The sequence below is a fragment of the Chenopodium quinoa genome, unplaced genomic scaffold, assembly GCF_001683475.1.
Source record: "Chenopodium quinoa cultivar QQ74 unplaced genomic scaffold, ASM168347v1, whole genome shotgun sequence".
NCBI lineage: Eukaryota > Viridiplantae > Streptophyta > Magnoliopsida > Caryophyllales > Amaranthaceae > Chenopodium > Chenopodium quinoa.
Genome location: NW_018745410.1, coordinates 2,124,419 through 2,138,472, shown reverse-complemented (window position 1 = coordinate 2,138,472; position 14,054 = coordinate 2,124,419). Strand labels below are relative to the sequence as shown.

The 14,054-nt window shown below is 38.6% G+C and overlaps 1 protein-coding gene across 3 annotated transcripts; it reads left to right on the top strand.

Annotated features, from left to right (window-relative positions):
- The first annotated feature begins 3,620 nt into the window (after positions 1 to 3,620).
- On the top strand, positions 3,621 to 14,026 carry LOC110713127 (DNA-binding protein RHL1-like). Of its 3 annotated transcripts, none has more exons than XM_021891594.1 (12): positions 3,621 to 4,031; positions 4,704 to 4,814; positions 5,946 to 6,032; positions 6,127 to 6,350; positions 8,036 to 8,115; positions 8,635 to 8,822; positions 8,929 to 8,968; positions 9,061 to 9,110; positions 9,195 to 9,243; positions 9,854 to 9,897; positions 12,393 to 12,443; positions 13,528 to 14,026. In XM_021891594.1, the coding sequence occupies exons 1-12, from the start codon at positions 3,705 to 3,707 to the stop codon at positions 13,561 to 13,563; spliced, it is 1,287 nt and encodes a 428-aa protein (XP_021747286.1). In that variant the 5' UTR covers positions 3,621 to 3,704; the 3' UTR covers positions 13,564 to 14,026. The 3 variants fall into 3 exon arrangements, with proteins under 3 accessions (XP_021747286.1, XP_021747284.1, XP_021747285.1); XM_021891592.1 differs by having other exon boundaries at positions 9,061 to 9,116; positions 9,177 to 9,243; XM_021891593.1 differs by having other exon boundaries at positions 3,622 to 4,031; positions 9,061 to 9,116.
- Positions 14,027 to 14,054: the final 28 nt, after the last annotated feature.

The window sequence follows — 14,054 nt, the reverse complement described above, 5'->3', positions numbered from 1 at the left end:
CGCAGGCCGTGAAAAGAAGACATAAAGCTTAAGAAGGGGGCAGATCTTCAATAGTAGCAGCTGTCGCCTGGTCAACACTCTTTTTGCTGGATTCGGCTTCAGCTGCATCCTTCTTCGATGCATCTCCCCCAAGCGGCACAAGCGCCACTACCGGCTCCTCCTCCTCCAACGCTTCGTCCTCAGCAGCCGCCATGATCTCTTGATTATATCTATCAGAACACTGGCGGTACGTTTTTTCCCAGGAGTAAAAGTCGGCATTGGGGAAGAGGCGGCCCCAGGTCAGGCGCTGGATTTGAGCAGATTTTTCCATCATCTCTCGGACCAGCTCCTTCTTTTCTTGCTCGGCCTTTGCCGAGAGCTCCTCAGTAAGACTCTTCTCCTGGGTCACCAGGCGTTCCTTAACGTGCGCCAAGGATTTCTCCAAGGTGTCGTATGAGGACATTTTTTGGCGAAGAGGTCTCAGCTCGGCCTTGAGATTGTTGATGGTCGCCTCCAGCTCATTATTTTTCTTCTAGGCCGCCTCTAACTGAGCCCGGATAGCAGAAGTAGCCTGCGCCTGATAATAAAGAATATCAATTGTCAAAATCTCATTTTGGGCAATTTGAAACATTGCCTTATCACAGTCAGAGGCGGCCATAGCTTTTGCAGCCTTTACCTCTTTGTTCTTCCTCTCAAGCGGCTTGCGAAGGCCGTTCACTCGGAGCAGGGCCTAAGTAAAAGGGAACAGGCGTCAGTTTCCAAACAAAAAATAGGCGTCCTGGAATTTAAATAACCAAAAATATGCTAAGTATACCTCAGCAAGGACCCCTGCAATCCCGTCTAGGTCAAGGGTGCCGACACCCCTGACCGCCTCCCTTTCAGTTGGAGGAACGACTTTGATCATAGACTTGGCCACCTCGACCAAGTCCGGCTCCTGAGGGCCGACTGCATCAATCATAAACAAACGAGTTAGACCTAGTAAAGAAGGGAGCAAGTCTAAATTCACAAAGACAGCTTCATACTTCTAGGAATGGACGGCTGTTTCTCAGCCGCCGCATGTTTCCTGGCAGAACCAGGAGAGCTCGCAACAGTCGTCCTCCGGGTCTTGGAGTCCGGCTGTTGGGAAGAAGAGGCTCTTGGAGTGCCCGTCTAAAAAAAAACAAAAACAAAACAACACTCGGTCAGTATATGCATAAACCCAACTCCAAAAAGAGAGTGAAAGGTTCGAAGCTCACCAAGGGCGCCCCCTTGTTGGGGGAGTCGGTTGAGGACTGTTGCATGATGGAGGCCCGCAACATGGCCGCCGCAGTCTTGGAGGCGGTAATTTTTCTCATGGCGTCCGCTGCAAAAACAAATAGCAAAGTTAATAAAAATTCATAACAGTAACGCATGGAAAAACAGAGTATTCGACAGGTCGGCTACCTCTTGAACACCGACTGCTGAGGCCACAGGCGGCCAAAAAGTACTCGTCGTAGAGCCATTTGAAGCTCGGGACGCAGTGCAGGGGTACTTGCTCTCGTAGCCCTGAAGTAGAGTCGACCCTTGACTCTACTTTAAAGAGTCCTTTATCTAGGATCTCTTTCTTATCTTTGGGGGGAACAGGCAGCATGCTGCGGCCGCCTGCAAGAAGAGGCGGATTCCTGTTCCACCTGTTGAAGCGCTTGTTCAGCTCTGTGTCTGAACTCTCAATGATAAGGAAGGTGCTTCGCCAGTCCTTCCACTTGTTTGCTTTACCTCTTGTCATGAGGTAGCCTCTGTGGCTCGTCAATTGATACCAGCCGGTACCGCCTGCCTTAGGGGTCCGGCTGAGGTAGTTCATGTGGGCGAAAGCCTCGAAGTTTGGCTCCACCCCTTGCAGTTCGCACCCGGCCATATAGCCGAGTACGTTGACCCAGGAGTTAAGGGCTAACTGCCATAACCCCAACTCATACCCATCCAAGATCCGCTGAACAGCCGGATGTAGTGGGAAGCGCAGCCCAGCCTTGATGGCCGCCTCGTAGCAGCCAAAGCAGGCGCCATCATAACTAGTACCTGCCGGCCAGACGACTGTGTCTTCTGGATCCGGCACGAAAACTAAAAAGCCGGGGCCCATTGTGTGGTTCGCAATAAAGCTCCCCACTTTCTCTTGCATGGCCATGATCCGGCCCCGTGGGACAGTGCAGTAGTAGGGGGTATTTTGCTCTCGGTAAGAGGCGGATGGCTCCGCCCAATTGTCCCCCTTCTCAACTGCGTGAGAAAGCCTCGCCTCCTGTAGGCGACTGTTTTTCTCTTCTGTGTCCAGAGAAGAATGACCAGAAGAGCTAGACTCGGATTCGTCCTCTGACGAGTCCGAAGAGGACGACTCCTCCCCTCTCCCAGAGGGGCCCGCCTCCTCTCCTTCAAAAGGAGCAGGAGAGAATGTAGACTTGTCAACTGTAAAATTGGAAGGGGTCACTTTGACTCCTCCCTCAGAACTGTCGGCTTTCAAGCCGCTTTGGTTCACTTCCACATCTGGCGTCTGGTCAGATGTTTCACTAATCGGCACCGTGTGGGAGGAGCCGTCTGAGTTCGAAATCCTAGCAGTTCTTTTTGTTCTGGCCATCATGTTCTGCATAGACACAGAGACAGTCGGACTTTGTATAAAGGGAAAAGATGGGTCCGGAAAAGGGCAGGCGGCACTCCTAGTCCTAGATTCAGCCGTCCCCGGTGACCGGCTGATCACTAACCTAGGTCGTGTCGTGTGCTTCCGTGGTGCCATTTTAAAAAAGAATAAAATAAAGAGAAAATTAAGAGTAAGAGAACCGACGGTTACCTGAACGAGTGAAGTTGATGGAGTTCTGAAAATCCTGTGCAGTCGGCTTGTCAGAGCAGGCGGTAGGCAGAAAGGGTCCAAAATGTCAGAGCAAGTTCAGGGGTCCGAATGTTCTCTCTAAAAAGTTCTCAAATGTGAAAATGACTGAAGTCAACACCCCCTTATATAGGCGAAGTGAGAAGTCGAAGGGTCACTTCCAAAATTCAAAATTTGGGCGGGAGAATCTCTCGGCCTTTCGCCGGGTGACACCTGTAGTAGGCCGTCGCCTGTCACAGTGCGACACCTGTCACAGGTAACACGTGACCAGTCACGGGCCACCTGTGAGGGGCAAATGATTAGGGGATTTTGCTCCCACCAATCGGAATGCGCCACGTGGGCCAATCAGGTCCTGCCAAGTGTACCCCAGTTGGAACTGTCAGGGTTTGCCACGTGACACACGCCTATTTGTCCACCCTGGACCTATTATGTCATGACACGTGGCATCCTCCATGCCTAATGGAGAAACCGGCCACCTAGGCCCAACTTCCAAGGGAAGCCCAATCAGCCCTAGGTTAACCTAAACCTAGGATTGACACGTTTTCCAAGGTTATAAATACCTCCCTTAATCCTCATTAAGGGGGATTACGCACACTTAACACTCTCACCTAGAGAGACCCAATCACTTTTATTTCCGCATTAATTACTCCTTAATCAAGTACTAACTTGACCGTCGGAGGCAGATCTCCAATCATCCGGAGCATCCGTTTGTTTTGCAGGTACAGGCGTCCGTTTCCAGTCTCGGAATTGTAACTCTCCCGCAGGACATCAGAAAACCCCGAAACACTCACAGTTTTCGTTGAAGATACACAGTTTATTTCCCACGAACAAACCCAGTTGTTTGAGCTTTCCCGCTCCAACTTCATTCGAGCAGAACAACAACTGCTGCGAATCTGTGATGGCTAGACCAAAGAAGCAGAAAAAGGCAGAAGATCAACAACAACAAGAAGAAGCAAACCCAGAAACACAAGAACGATTGCGGCTCAAAAACCTTGCTTACTCTAACAACATTATCTCACATTCTCCTGCTAAACACTTTACACCTCTTAATCCCTCCAAAACTGTTATCAAACACCATGGTAAAGATATTCTCAAGAAATCTCAGAGGAAGAATCGTTATCTTTTCTCCTTTTCTGGGGTTTTAGCTCCGATTTCTGGTGGTAAAATTGGTGAGCTCACTGATTTGGGATCCAAAAATCCTGCCCTTTACCTTGATTTTCCTCAGGTATTTTTGTTCTTCAGTTAAATTGGTTTGTGGGTTTTGTTTTTTTTGTTCTTAATTTGGTGTTATATGGGTTAAATATGGGATTTTGTGGTCATTTGCTGATTGTTGGCAGTTCTTAATTTTGTGGGGTTTTTGTTTTTGATTTTTTTTCTTTGTTTAGTGATCAATTATGGAGTGAACTCAGTACACTGTGATTTTTTTTTCTTAAGTAGTTGGGTTTATTATTTTTTAAAATTTTTTTAAATTTTTATTCTGTACTGTTTATCGGAATTCTCACTTGCTGATTGTCAGCATTTCTTAAATAATGGGTTTTGAATTTGTTCTCTATTTGGTATTCTGTGTTAATTTGGGGGAATCCTTGTCATTCCCCTCATCTTTTGGAGAAAATTGCCTAATAGCAAGATGTTAAAATGCTAGTAGATTCTCATTTTTTGGGTCTGAAAATTTATGTTAAGCTGAAGTATTAATTATATCATTATTTTGGGGTGTGTGAAAGGAGCCACAAAAGGTATTAATGTGGATTGGATTTGATTTCGAGTCTGTGCAGAGTGGGTATTGCCCCAACTTTGTGAACTATATAAATTCAAATTACGTACATTTCTGTTAAACAAGCCTCTTATAAACTTTTATGGACAATAATCTGATCTGTTTGGTTTTGGAATGATGAAACAGGGGAGGATGAAGTTGTTTGGGACCATTGTGTATCCGAAGAATCGTTATTTAACTTTACAGTTTTCAAGAGGTGGCAAAAATGTCATGTGTGAAGATTGGTTTGACACCATGGTGAGGCTTTATTTATTTTTTTTCCCCCTCTTGATGCCTTTTTATGATAGATTGGAGCCATTAAGCTTATGCTCCTGCTTCCTCAAATAAAAGTTTGCCTCTGCTTAAGATTTTATGTCGGTGAGTATAGGAATTAGATACTGGGTAGATACTGGGGCCTGGTTGGTTATAGCCTTATAGGTAAATATAAGGTTAAGATACTGAACTCGGTTGATTTAAGGTTGGCTAATTGTCTATGGTCATTGATTTCCATAACTTTGTTATAGTATTTCTATTTTCTAGTCTCCATATAGTTGGGATTTGTTTCTCAAATTACAGATAATGAAAAAACTTATCAAAAAATCTTATGGAATTAAGACTTTACTCATGTGATTCTAGAAGAATTGGAATAACACTTGAAGAATTTCCATTACATATGTGTGTAATTCATTTATATAATCTTATGGACTCTGCTAGCTTATCAAACCTGATGGGGTCTCAAGGGGAAAGGCTTTAAAGCTTACTTCTAAATTTATGCCATCATAAGTAATTTGTAATGAGCCGACTTGGGGAAGGGCATTACAGGCATTTTAGTCTTGTTAGTATTGGTAGTAGTCATCAAATAGGAGATGCCACCTATGCACATTGAGACAAAAGCACAGTCCAGAATCATCCTAGGATTGGGAATGTAAAAGTAAAAAAGGAAGAGAGCTATTGAGAAAAGTGGCAGATTTTTGGAGTGAATCCTTTGGAGTTGTGAGCTTGTGACCTCAAGTCACTATTTTGAGCGTGGTGACCTAAAGTCACTAATAGAAAGTTATAGCCTCAAGCTATCTTTCGTAAACTTTCAGCCATTATCAATCAACTGTTATGCTTTCTTCTATTAATTTGTCTTGATAGCATATTAGACAAATACATATTTGTGACATGAGCATCTCTCTTTACATGAATTTTCTGGAGTTTGTGATACATAAAAAATGGTTCCATCACAACAGATGGTTTAGGGTGTGGGGGGCATTGAGTATGACTAGCAGAATCACGTGATGTGAAGACTGATTTTGACATTGCTTTTGAATGACTTTAAGTCTTTAACTACTATACCAGCTTCAACTATTACACATTGGGGCATGACTCTTAATTTTTAATATGCAGATAGTATTTTCTGATGCATGCTGGGTTGGTAAGAAAGAAGAAAATCCAGATGAGGCCAGATTGGATTTTCCAAAAGAGCTATATGAGGTTTTTTTTATCTTCATTATTCATATTCAAAATATGTATGTTATTATGTGGTAATTTTAGGCATTACTATAGGGTCATCTCCTTTTGGTTTTAGGGATCGCATCCTGAGGTTGATTTTAAAGGCGGTGCTGGTGCAACTGCTACAAGAAGAAAAGATTTTAAGAAAGTAGTTCCCATGTCTGCTGAAGAAGAACCACTATCTGCGTCACCAGTTGATGAGCTGGAAGCTGAATCACCTGAGAGGCATCAAAATCTGATTGATCTAGAAAATAGCACGCCAGTCCGGCAATCAGGAAGGACTGCTGGCAGGAAATTCAAGTATGTGTGATCTTTTCTGTTAAATTTAATAACTTACTAAATTATATACGAAATATTTCTGAAGAAAATTAATAATGATCAATCTTGCCTAGGAGCAGTAAAACAAGATTAAACCCAACATTGGTCCCATGCAGTTGTACTATGTGTTTTGATTTCCATTTGACATACTAGATGAGTTTTAATTCAAGCTGTCCCTGTATGATGTGATTATGCCTGTTCATTTCACCTGTCTAGCTGTATTTTACTGCATTGAGCACTGACGTGGCTTTCTCTATGGGGATTAATCTGAGCTTATTCTCTGTTCTTCAAAAGAAATTTTTGTTATGTAGAAGTTTTCTCCACATGTGTTAATGGTTGTGGTACCTTTTTTGACCATCAATATAAGGGAGTAAAGCAGGAAAGCAGCATGCAACGTAGTATTTTAGATATAAATGTCCATTTGGTGTTTTATGATTGGAGTAATGGCCTGACGCCATCTGCTTATTGATTATTTAGGGTTGAGATTATTGTTGTCATGCTTCTTGCTTCTGTCTTCTTCTTTTGGATCTTAATTAATATTCATTTTACTAGATTATGTTTTTCTGCTACTGCATTCAGCAAAATGAAATGGGTGGAATTTCTTTCGGGAATTGTTGTATTGTCTGTCATGTTTCTTTGCTTTGCTAATCAAGAAAACACAAGTCTAGAAACAAGTATGGATTGAAATAAGGATGCTTCTTTCAATGTGTAAATATACCAAAAGAGATATACGAAGTACGGAGTAATAAATATTGAAGTGATGAGAAATTAGGTGAGGGTAACTTCAATTGATATTGAGACTTAAGTGTGTGAAGTTTAGATAAAACACACAGATGCTCCGTAAGAAGTCCCTCATAATGGGGCTATGAAAGCAGGTGACGTTATCTTTCAAAAGTTGGAACAAAGTTGTAGGGCAAGTAATGGCTTAAGATTTAGTGTAGCTGACCAAAAGTAGCAATTGCTCTTACACTTTAGGGTTATTGTTAGGTAGGTGAGGGAGTGTTTCATCTGTACTCTTCGTTGTGTTTGTCTCTGTCTCATTATCTGAGTGTCCTGCAGCTTGCAGGCTTTTGCTTACAGCCACTCGGTTTTTAATTTTTTTCATTTCTCCTCTTGTTACATACGTAGAAATTTAATTTGTTTTCCATTTTGTTTGCTTTGGCTGTACATGCTAGAGCTGATTGAAATAAGCCTGTTATTCTAATACTTCCTCCGTTTTTTTATTAGATGCATCACTTTCTAAAAATAGAAATTTCAATTTAGATGCATCACTCTCCCTTTTTGGTAATAAATTCTATCTATATCTCTCCTATCACATGGGTCCTCTTTATTTTTTCTCTCTATATCTACTCCGAAATTTGCCTAGGAGGTGATGCAACTAAAATAAACGGAGGAAGTAGTTGCTGCTGTTATCCTGGCTGGTGTTAGTGTCCATATCCTCAGCTTAGTTTTCAGTGTCATGATAATCATCATCATTATTTTTTGTTTCCTTGCTATGACTTCATCACTTATTCTCCTTTCTTTTTAAAAAGATTGCGTCTTTCAGAAAAAGTCTCCTTTGTAGTCTTTGAATATCAGAGCTCCATGGGTCAATAATATTTTGACTATTGTGTTTGGATTAGCATCAAAGTTGAGGCTGATGTTGCTGTCTTCCTTCTTTTGTCCAGTTTTGCTGAAGTATCTTCAGGAGATGATTCTGCTGAGAGTGTCAGTGATATGTCTGAAGAAGTAAATGAGGACACTGCGAATATCCTTCTTGCTCTCTATCTTTCAATTTATATTAGGAAATTTATTGTGCTGGTTGTCTTTACCTTTGAAATGTTGCATAACCATGCCCCACTCAACCTGATAATTTTAAAAAAAACATATATCATTGATAATACTTGTTTATTTAACTCGTGAGCTTGAAGGTCATGTGCTTCTTTTTTGTAATCCTTTGCTAGCGCGTACCCCTTATTATGTTCTTAATGCTTCCTCAGATGCAGGAGCACTTTAATGTACATGTGAGTTGTGTGTTACATAAGTGAGTATTTATTTTCAGATTTGGGGATATTTTGTGCTTTGTCCTTGTAGGTGATTTCTTTTGCATGCATTAATACTGGTTGTTTTGATTTTTAATACTCTCACTTTTAAGAATTTATGTGAAATACTTATCTGGTACTAATAGTTGCAATTGGTGCTGAATTAATTTTGTGTTTCAGATTTTCTTTTTTTTTTCTTGCAATACCAAAATGGCAAAATTTGTCTACCTTAATGTTTTAAGCACAGAATTTAAAGTCATACTTGGATGATCAGGATCCTGGTATTCCAGAGAGGTCAGTAGCGAAAAACAACTCTGAAGACACAGCACAACCACCATTGTCTTCCTTGTTAAATTCTGGAACTAATGTACCATCTCGTACTTCACTAGTTCAAGCCACTATATCAACTTTATTCAAGAAAGTTGAAGCAAAGGCAAGCATAAAGCATAATCTTTGTACATTCAGCTCATATTTCTCTTTGTATGGCATATGTCTCTATATATACTGCAATAATATCTTATTTGAAGTATCATTTTCAGAATACATCTGGAAGTTTAGAAAAGATAGCTTCCTGTAAAGGTTTTCACTTTTCCTTTTCCATATAAATTCTTATTGTAGTTGTCAATGACTATATATATGCTCAGATATGTGAAATTGTTGATTTATCTCAGTTTCTAGTGAGAAGATGCAGCGTAGTAGCTCAAAATCAAAAGGCAAAAAGGTGAAGGTGAGTTGACCAACAATAATAAAGTTAAACTTCATTATTTACACCATCTTTGATGGGAAGATGCAAATTGTTGTACAGGTTGCAGAGCAGAAGAAAGTAAAAAACGTCACTCAAGACAACAAATCCGGTATGTACTGATTGTGTAGCAATACATGTCATATTAGCTGCTTCGATGGATTGTTTAGACTTGGCCTTTTTTCTTGGCTTGTAACATTTGTTTTCTGTGAAAGTAATATTATTTTTCACAAATATATGTGCATATAAACTGTAAAAATGAATTAATCATTAGAACAGCTTGTATTTGTGTAAAAAATTGAGTGAGGTTTTTTTTTTTTTTTTTTTTTTTTTTTTTTTTTTTTTTTTTTTTTTTTTTGCATCCCAAAATTCCTTAATAGGTTTTTCGTGCTAAGTTGAAGGATATGCTAATTTCACGTTGTTTTCCTATCTGAAACAAGGAAAATGAATTTGAGAGAGCTTATAGTAAAATCCTTGATGAATCTGTAAAAAGCAAAAATTGGACTTTCTTTTTCCATTTTGATAAATATAGTTTTCAAGATGAGAAACAGAGGCATTTCTTGTTTTATGCTTTTTAATTTTTTTTTTTTACTGTATAGTAAATTAGTAATAAATTGTTTGGTAAATAAGGTTTATATGTTGTAAGTGAACACATTTTTAGCCTTTTGCTTTTGCTCTATTGTTTTTCAATAAAATAAATTATCACTGTTCATATACTGCAGGGCCCAAAAATGATAGAAGAAAACGAAAATCTGCTTTACCTGAGGTATTCAATTCAAACACTCATGTATTTATCATATTATCATTCCCACAAAGTTTAATATAGCACGCTGTATTTTGTGACCATTCACTGTGAAACATGTGGTATTGATGGTTTTTTTGTAGTTAAAAACTAATGGTGATATGATGTGGGAAATGACTAATTGACTTGTTCTTATTACCGCCTCTTCCAATCCTTAAATGCCCCAACTCACCCGGAAATTATGTCTAGAAAAGTTCAAGCCTTTCAGCTCTATTAACCTTATTACTTTTCAAATTAGTTCAGAAAAAAAAAAAGTTCAAATTAGCTCAGGAAAAATAAGTCCGAATTAGGCTTTATCGTTTATTTGTTCTATCGCTAATTTCGTGATTAAAAACTTATGTGTTTAGAAAATACGTATTAATACAAATCTAATTAAACCCCATTTGGTATTTTTTTTTTTTCCCTTGAACATATAAGATCAAAACTTTATCAAATAGGCACTTAGTTAAGAGTATATAAGCAATAATAATGTGAACTAAACATAGCCTTAAACCTCTCTTCCTTTTGCCAGTTATGAACAAACTTACGAGTTCAATTTAAGACAATATGCTATGTTGCATGATGTTGGGGATGAGACTTTGCGTAAGATATTGTGTTGATATATGAGACAAAATAATGTGTAGAGAGTAAGTGGAATTTTGGAGACAAACTTTGGATTTAAGAGACTTTAAGCTCTAGTAACTCCCTCCGTTTCTTAATATTTGTCCTTTTTGAAATCTTTGGAGATTCCAATGCAAAGGGAATCTAATATTTTAACAATAGATGTATATTTCAAAACATAGTTATGTGTGATCTTGTTAAATTCTTCTCATATTTCTCAAGCTATATATTATAAAAAAATATAAAAATTATAAATATATATATTTTTTTACATTTTTTTTCAATATGTAGTATGAGATATACTAATTACAATATTGCTTTGGAGACCGTGCAGACTGCAAATAGGACAATCAAAAAAGAATGGAGGGAATAATAGGATGGAATAATTGAAGTGTTACTTTAACGGACTTAGAGATAGGGAGGTAGGGGCAATCACGTTGCTCCAAGGTTTTGAATTTCTTTGCTATCAAGGATCTGTTATCCATAAGGATGGGAAATTAGACGAAGATATTGCCATACAAAGTTGGTTTGGTTGAAGTGAAAGAGTGCTATGAACTTTTTATTTGATCTCGGCATGCCTCATAGATTCAAGGGAAAATTCTACTACATGATAGTTTGGCATGCACTAACTTATGGACATAGTTTGGCATGCACTAACTTATGGACACCACGCGATTGTGAAACTTCGTCACATTATTCAGATGAATGTGGCAGAGATGTGTATGCTACATTGGATGTGTGGCCATATTAGAAAGGTTAGGCTAATGAAAGAGATAATTATAAAAAAACGTAGGGTTACACTTATTGAGATTAAGACGAGGGCGAATTGCCTTAGGTGGTTTTGCTATGTACAATAAAATATCTAGCGAGGTTAGTTGAATACTTGTTAAAACTTGGAGAAGGATTGAGAGTGATAGAAGCCTATTGAGGATTGAGAAGAAGTTATGGCATGGCAGTGGAGGGGAGGAAGCCTATCCAGGATAAAGTGGAGAGGGAAAATTTATGACAATGGCATGGCATGGCTTCATATGTATTTATAATTATAAGTTTTTGAATAACTTTTGTGTAATTTTTTTTGTTTTTGTTACTCATTGTACTTCGCAAATTACCTCCCATAAGCATATTTCATTTACTCTTTTCTTAAGGTTTTCTGAAACCTTTTTCATTTGTTTTCCCTCACATCACCTAATAGGCTCTATTTGGTTCAACTTATTTTGTCTAAAGTTATACTTCCTCCATTTTTTAATAGTTGCAACACACACTTTTTCACGGTATTTAAGAAAAGTGGGGTTCACATGATTTAATACACTTTAGATTGGGGTGAGAGGTTATTAAGAGTATATTTTAGTGGGCCATGTGCTTTAAATAAGGGAAATATTACAACTTTTACCCCAAATAACTTTTTAGTTATAGTGTGTTGCAACTATTGTGACATTTCCATTTTAGGAAAGTGTTGCAAGTATTAAAAAACGGAGGAAGTATTATCATAAATGATTTTGTCTAAACTTAGCTTATTTGAAACCTGCCTGAAATAAGAAAATTTCAAGAAAATATAAGGTGAAACAAACAAACCTCCATTATTTTCTTGCTTCCTGTGTTTTCCACTTTCACTTTCTCATTTTTCTTTGAGTTGTTTCTTTGACTCATTTTTTTTACTTTATTTATCGCATTTTTTGTGGATGGATCCTTGTGACGATTTATGTTAGTTGACCTTAAAATCATTTTTGAGACTAAGGTTTTATTGTTGTTGTTGGTAGTTTAGCATCTTTCGTTGACACATACGATGATGTGAAACTGAAGTTGTTGCTACCTTTAATATTCTTTAATTTTTTTTTTTTTTTTTTTTTTAACAATTGCAGGTTGAAGATGAAGATGAAGATGATATTGAGGAATCTTCAAGTGCCTCAGAGGTCACATCCTACTTTTTTTCTCAATTTCTTTCGACTTTATATTACTAGTGTCATTGACTCATTGTGTGCAGAGAAAAGACAGTAACAAATGTTGGGGGGTTCAAGTTCAACCCATCCTTGTTGATTTTTAGTTTTTGATTATAAAATTTATTTGCAAGAACATTTTCTGTTTAAGTTTATTATGGACCACATCACTTGAGTAAAATTAATATGGTCAGAATAGTTGGCCTATTAAGGTTTTTATACATTTGGATAGCTAGGTTAAGGGGATGGGAAGGGAAAGACGAGGAAAGGGGAGGGGGAAGGTGGAGCTCCATTTTCCCTCCAAATCACTCCAATTATCAAGGGATGAACTGAGTTTGATCACCCAGTAAAATCAATGTAACAGCAAGAATTTCTGATTTAACTTAGCAAATTAATAAAGATGAAAGCTTAAGATTTATTGATAATGGTGAAAGGGTTACAAGGATAGGTTAATAGCTTAAGGCTATCAATCTTCAAAAGTGAGTTTAGCTCACAACTCTCCAAAAGGCCATGACTCTCTCTAGGCTTCCCTAACAAATTTCTGCCTACCCATTTCTTTCCCTTCTCTCCCTATCTATGCTAAGGACTATTAACCCTATTATAGAGGGAAGTTGGATCCCTCCCCTATCCTCTTAACCAAACAAGGGGACTTGTTTCCTTCCCTTTATCACCATTTCTTTTTATCCAAACAATAGGTTAATGTTGCAAGGAACTAGCTAAAGGAAGGATGAGGTGTTTTTTTTCTTCCCCGGAAGTGTTTGGGAGTGGTGGGAGGGGGGGGGGGGGGGAGGTGATGAGGTTGCTTTTCGTTTTGTACAGGTGGTGGCAGCTGGGTTATGTGTCAAGGCAGGTTATTATTGTCTGGATCAGCTCTTATTGTGGTGTTTCTGGTTGTGTCAGGCCTCAGGCTCACTAACAGCACTACATATGCGATGCTTTCTTTCCAAAGGGAAAAAAAAACGTTTATAATGCTTTCATGACCTGCTTAGTATTACTGATGATAGCTGCTAATTTATTAATATTTTTTTTATTTTTTAATTTTTTTTTGCTTTTTCTCCAGGAAATTGATGAAAGTGATGACAATTGGGAAGCTTGATATATTGTGGCTCATTATCTGTGATAAAAGGGTTGGGAGCTTTGTATGCAGGGGCTATCGCTCTTGCTGGATGTCAGTCCATGGTGTTTCATGGTAGCTGTTGTCTGTCAAACTTGGACATGGGGTGTTCATATATCTGCATCCATTGCTCATTAGATTGTAAAATTGATGACTTCTTGACGGGCAGGGCATACAATTCAGCAACTCCACACCATGAAATCAGAGTGAAGTGGCTACTCATCCCATAGAAAATACTGATTTGTTTTAAAGTAGAATTTCCAGGACTTTTTTATTAGAGCACAAGTTTACAACACTTACTTTTATAGAGGAAATGGTTTTCCAATATTGTGAGTTTACATTTGGGGAACTGGAGAGGCTGCACTTAAGAGTGATCTACCCTCTTCAATAAATAATTTGTGGGCAACTCTTGGAATCATGATCATCGATTGCTTGTTTAGTCGCTTTGGCAACTCTTGAAATCATGATCATCA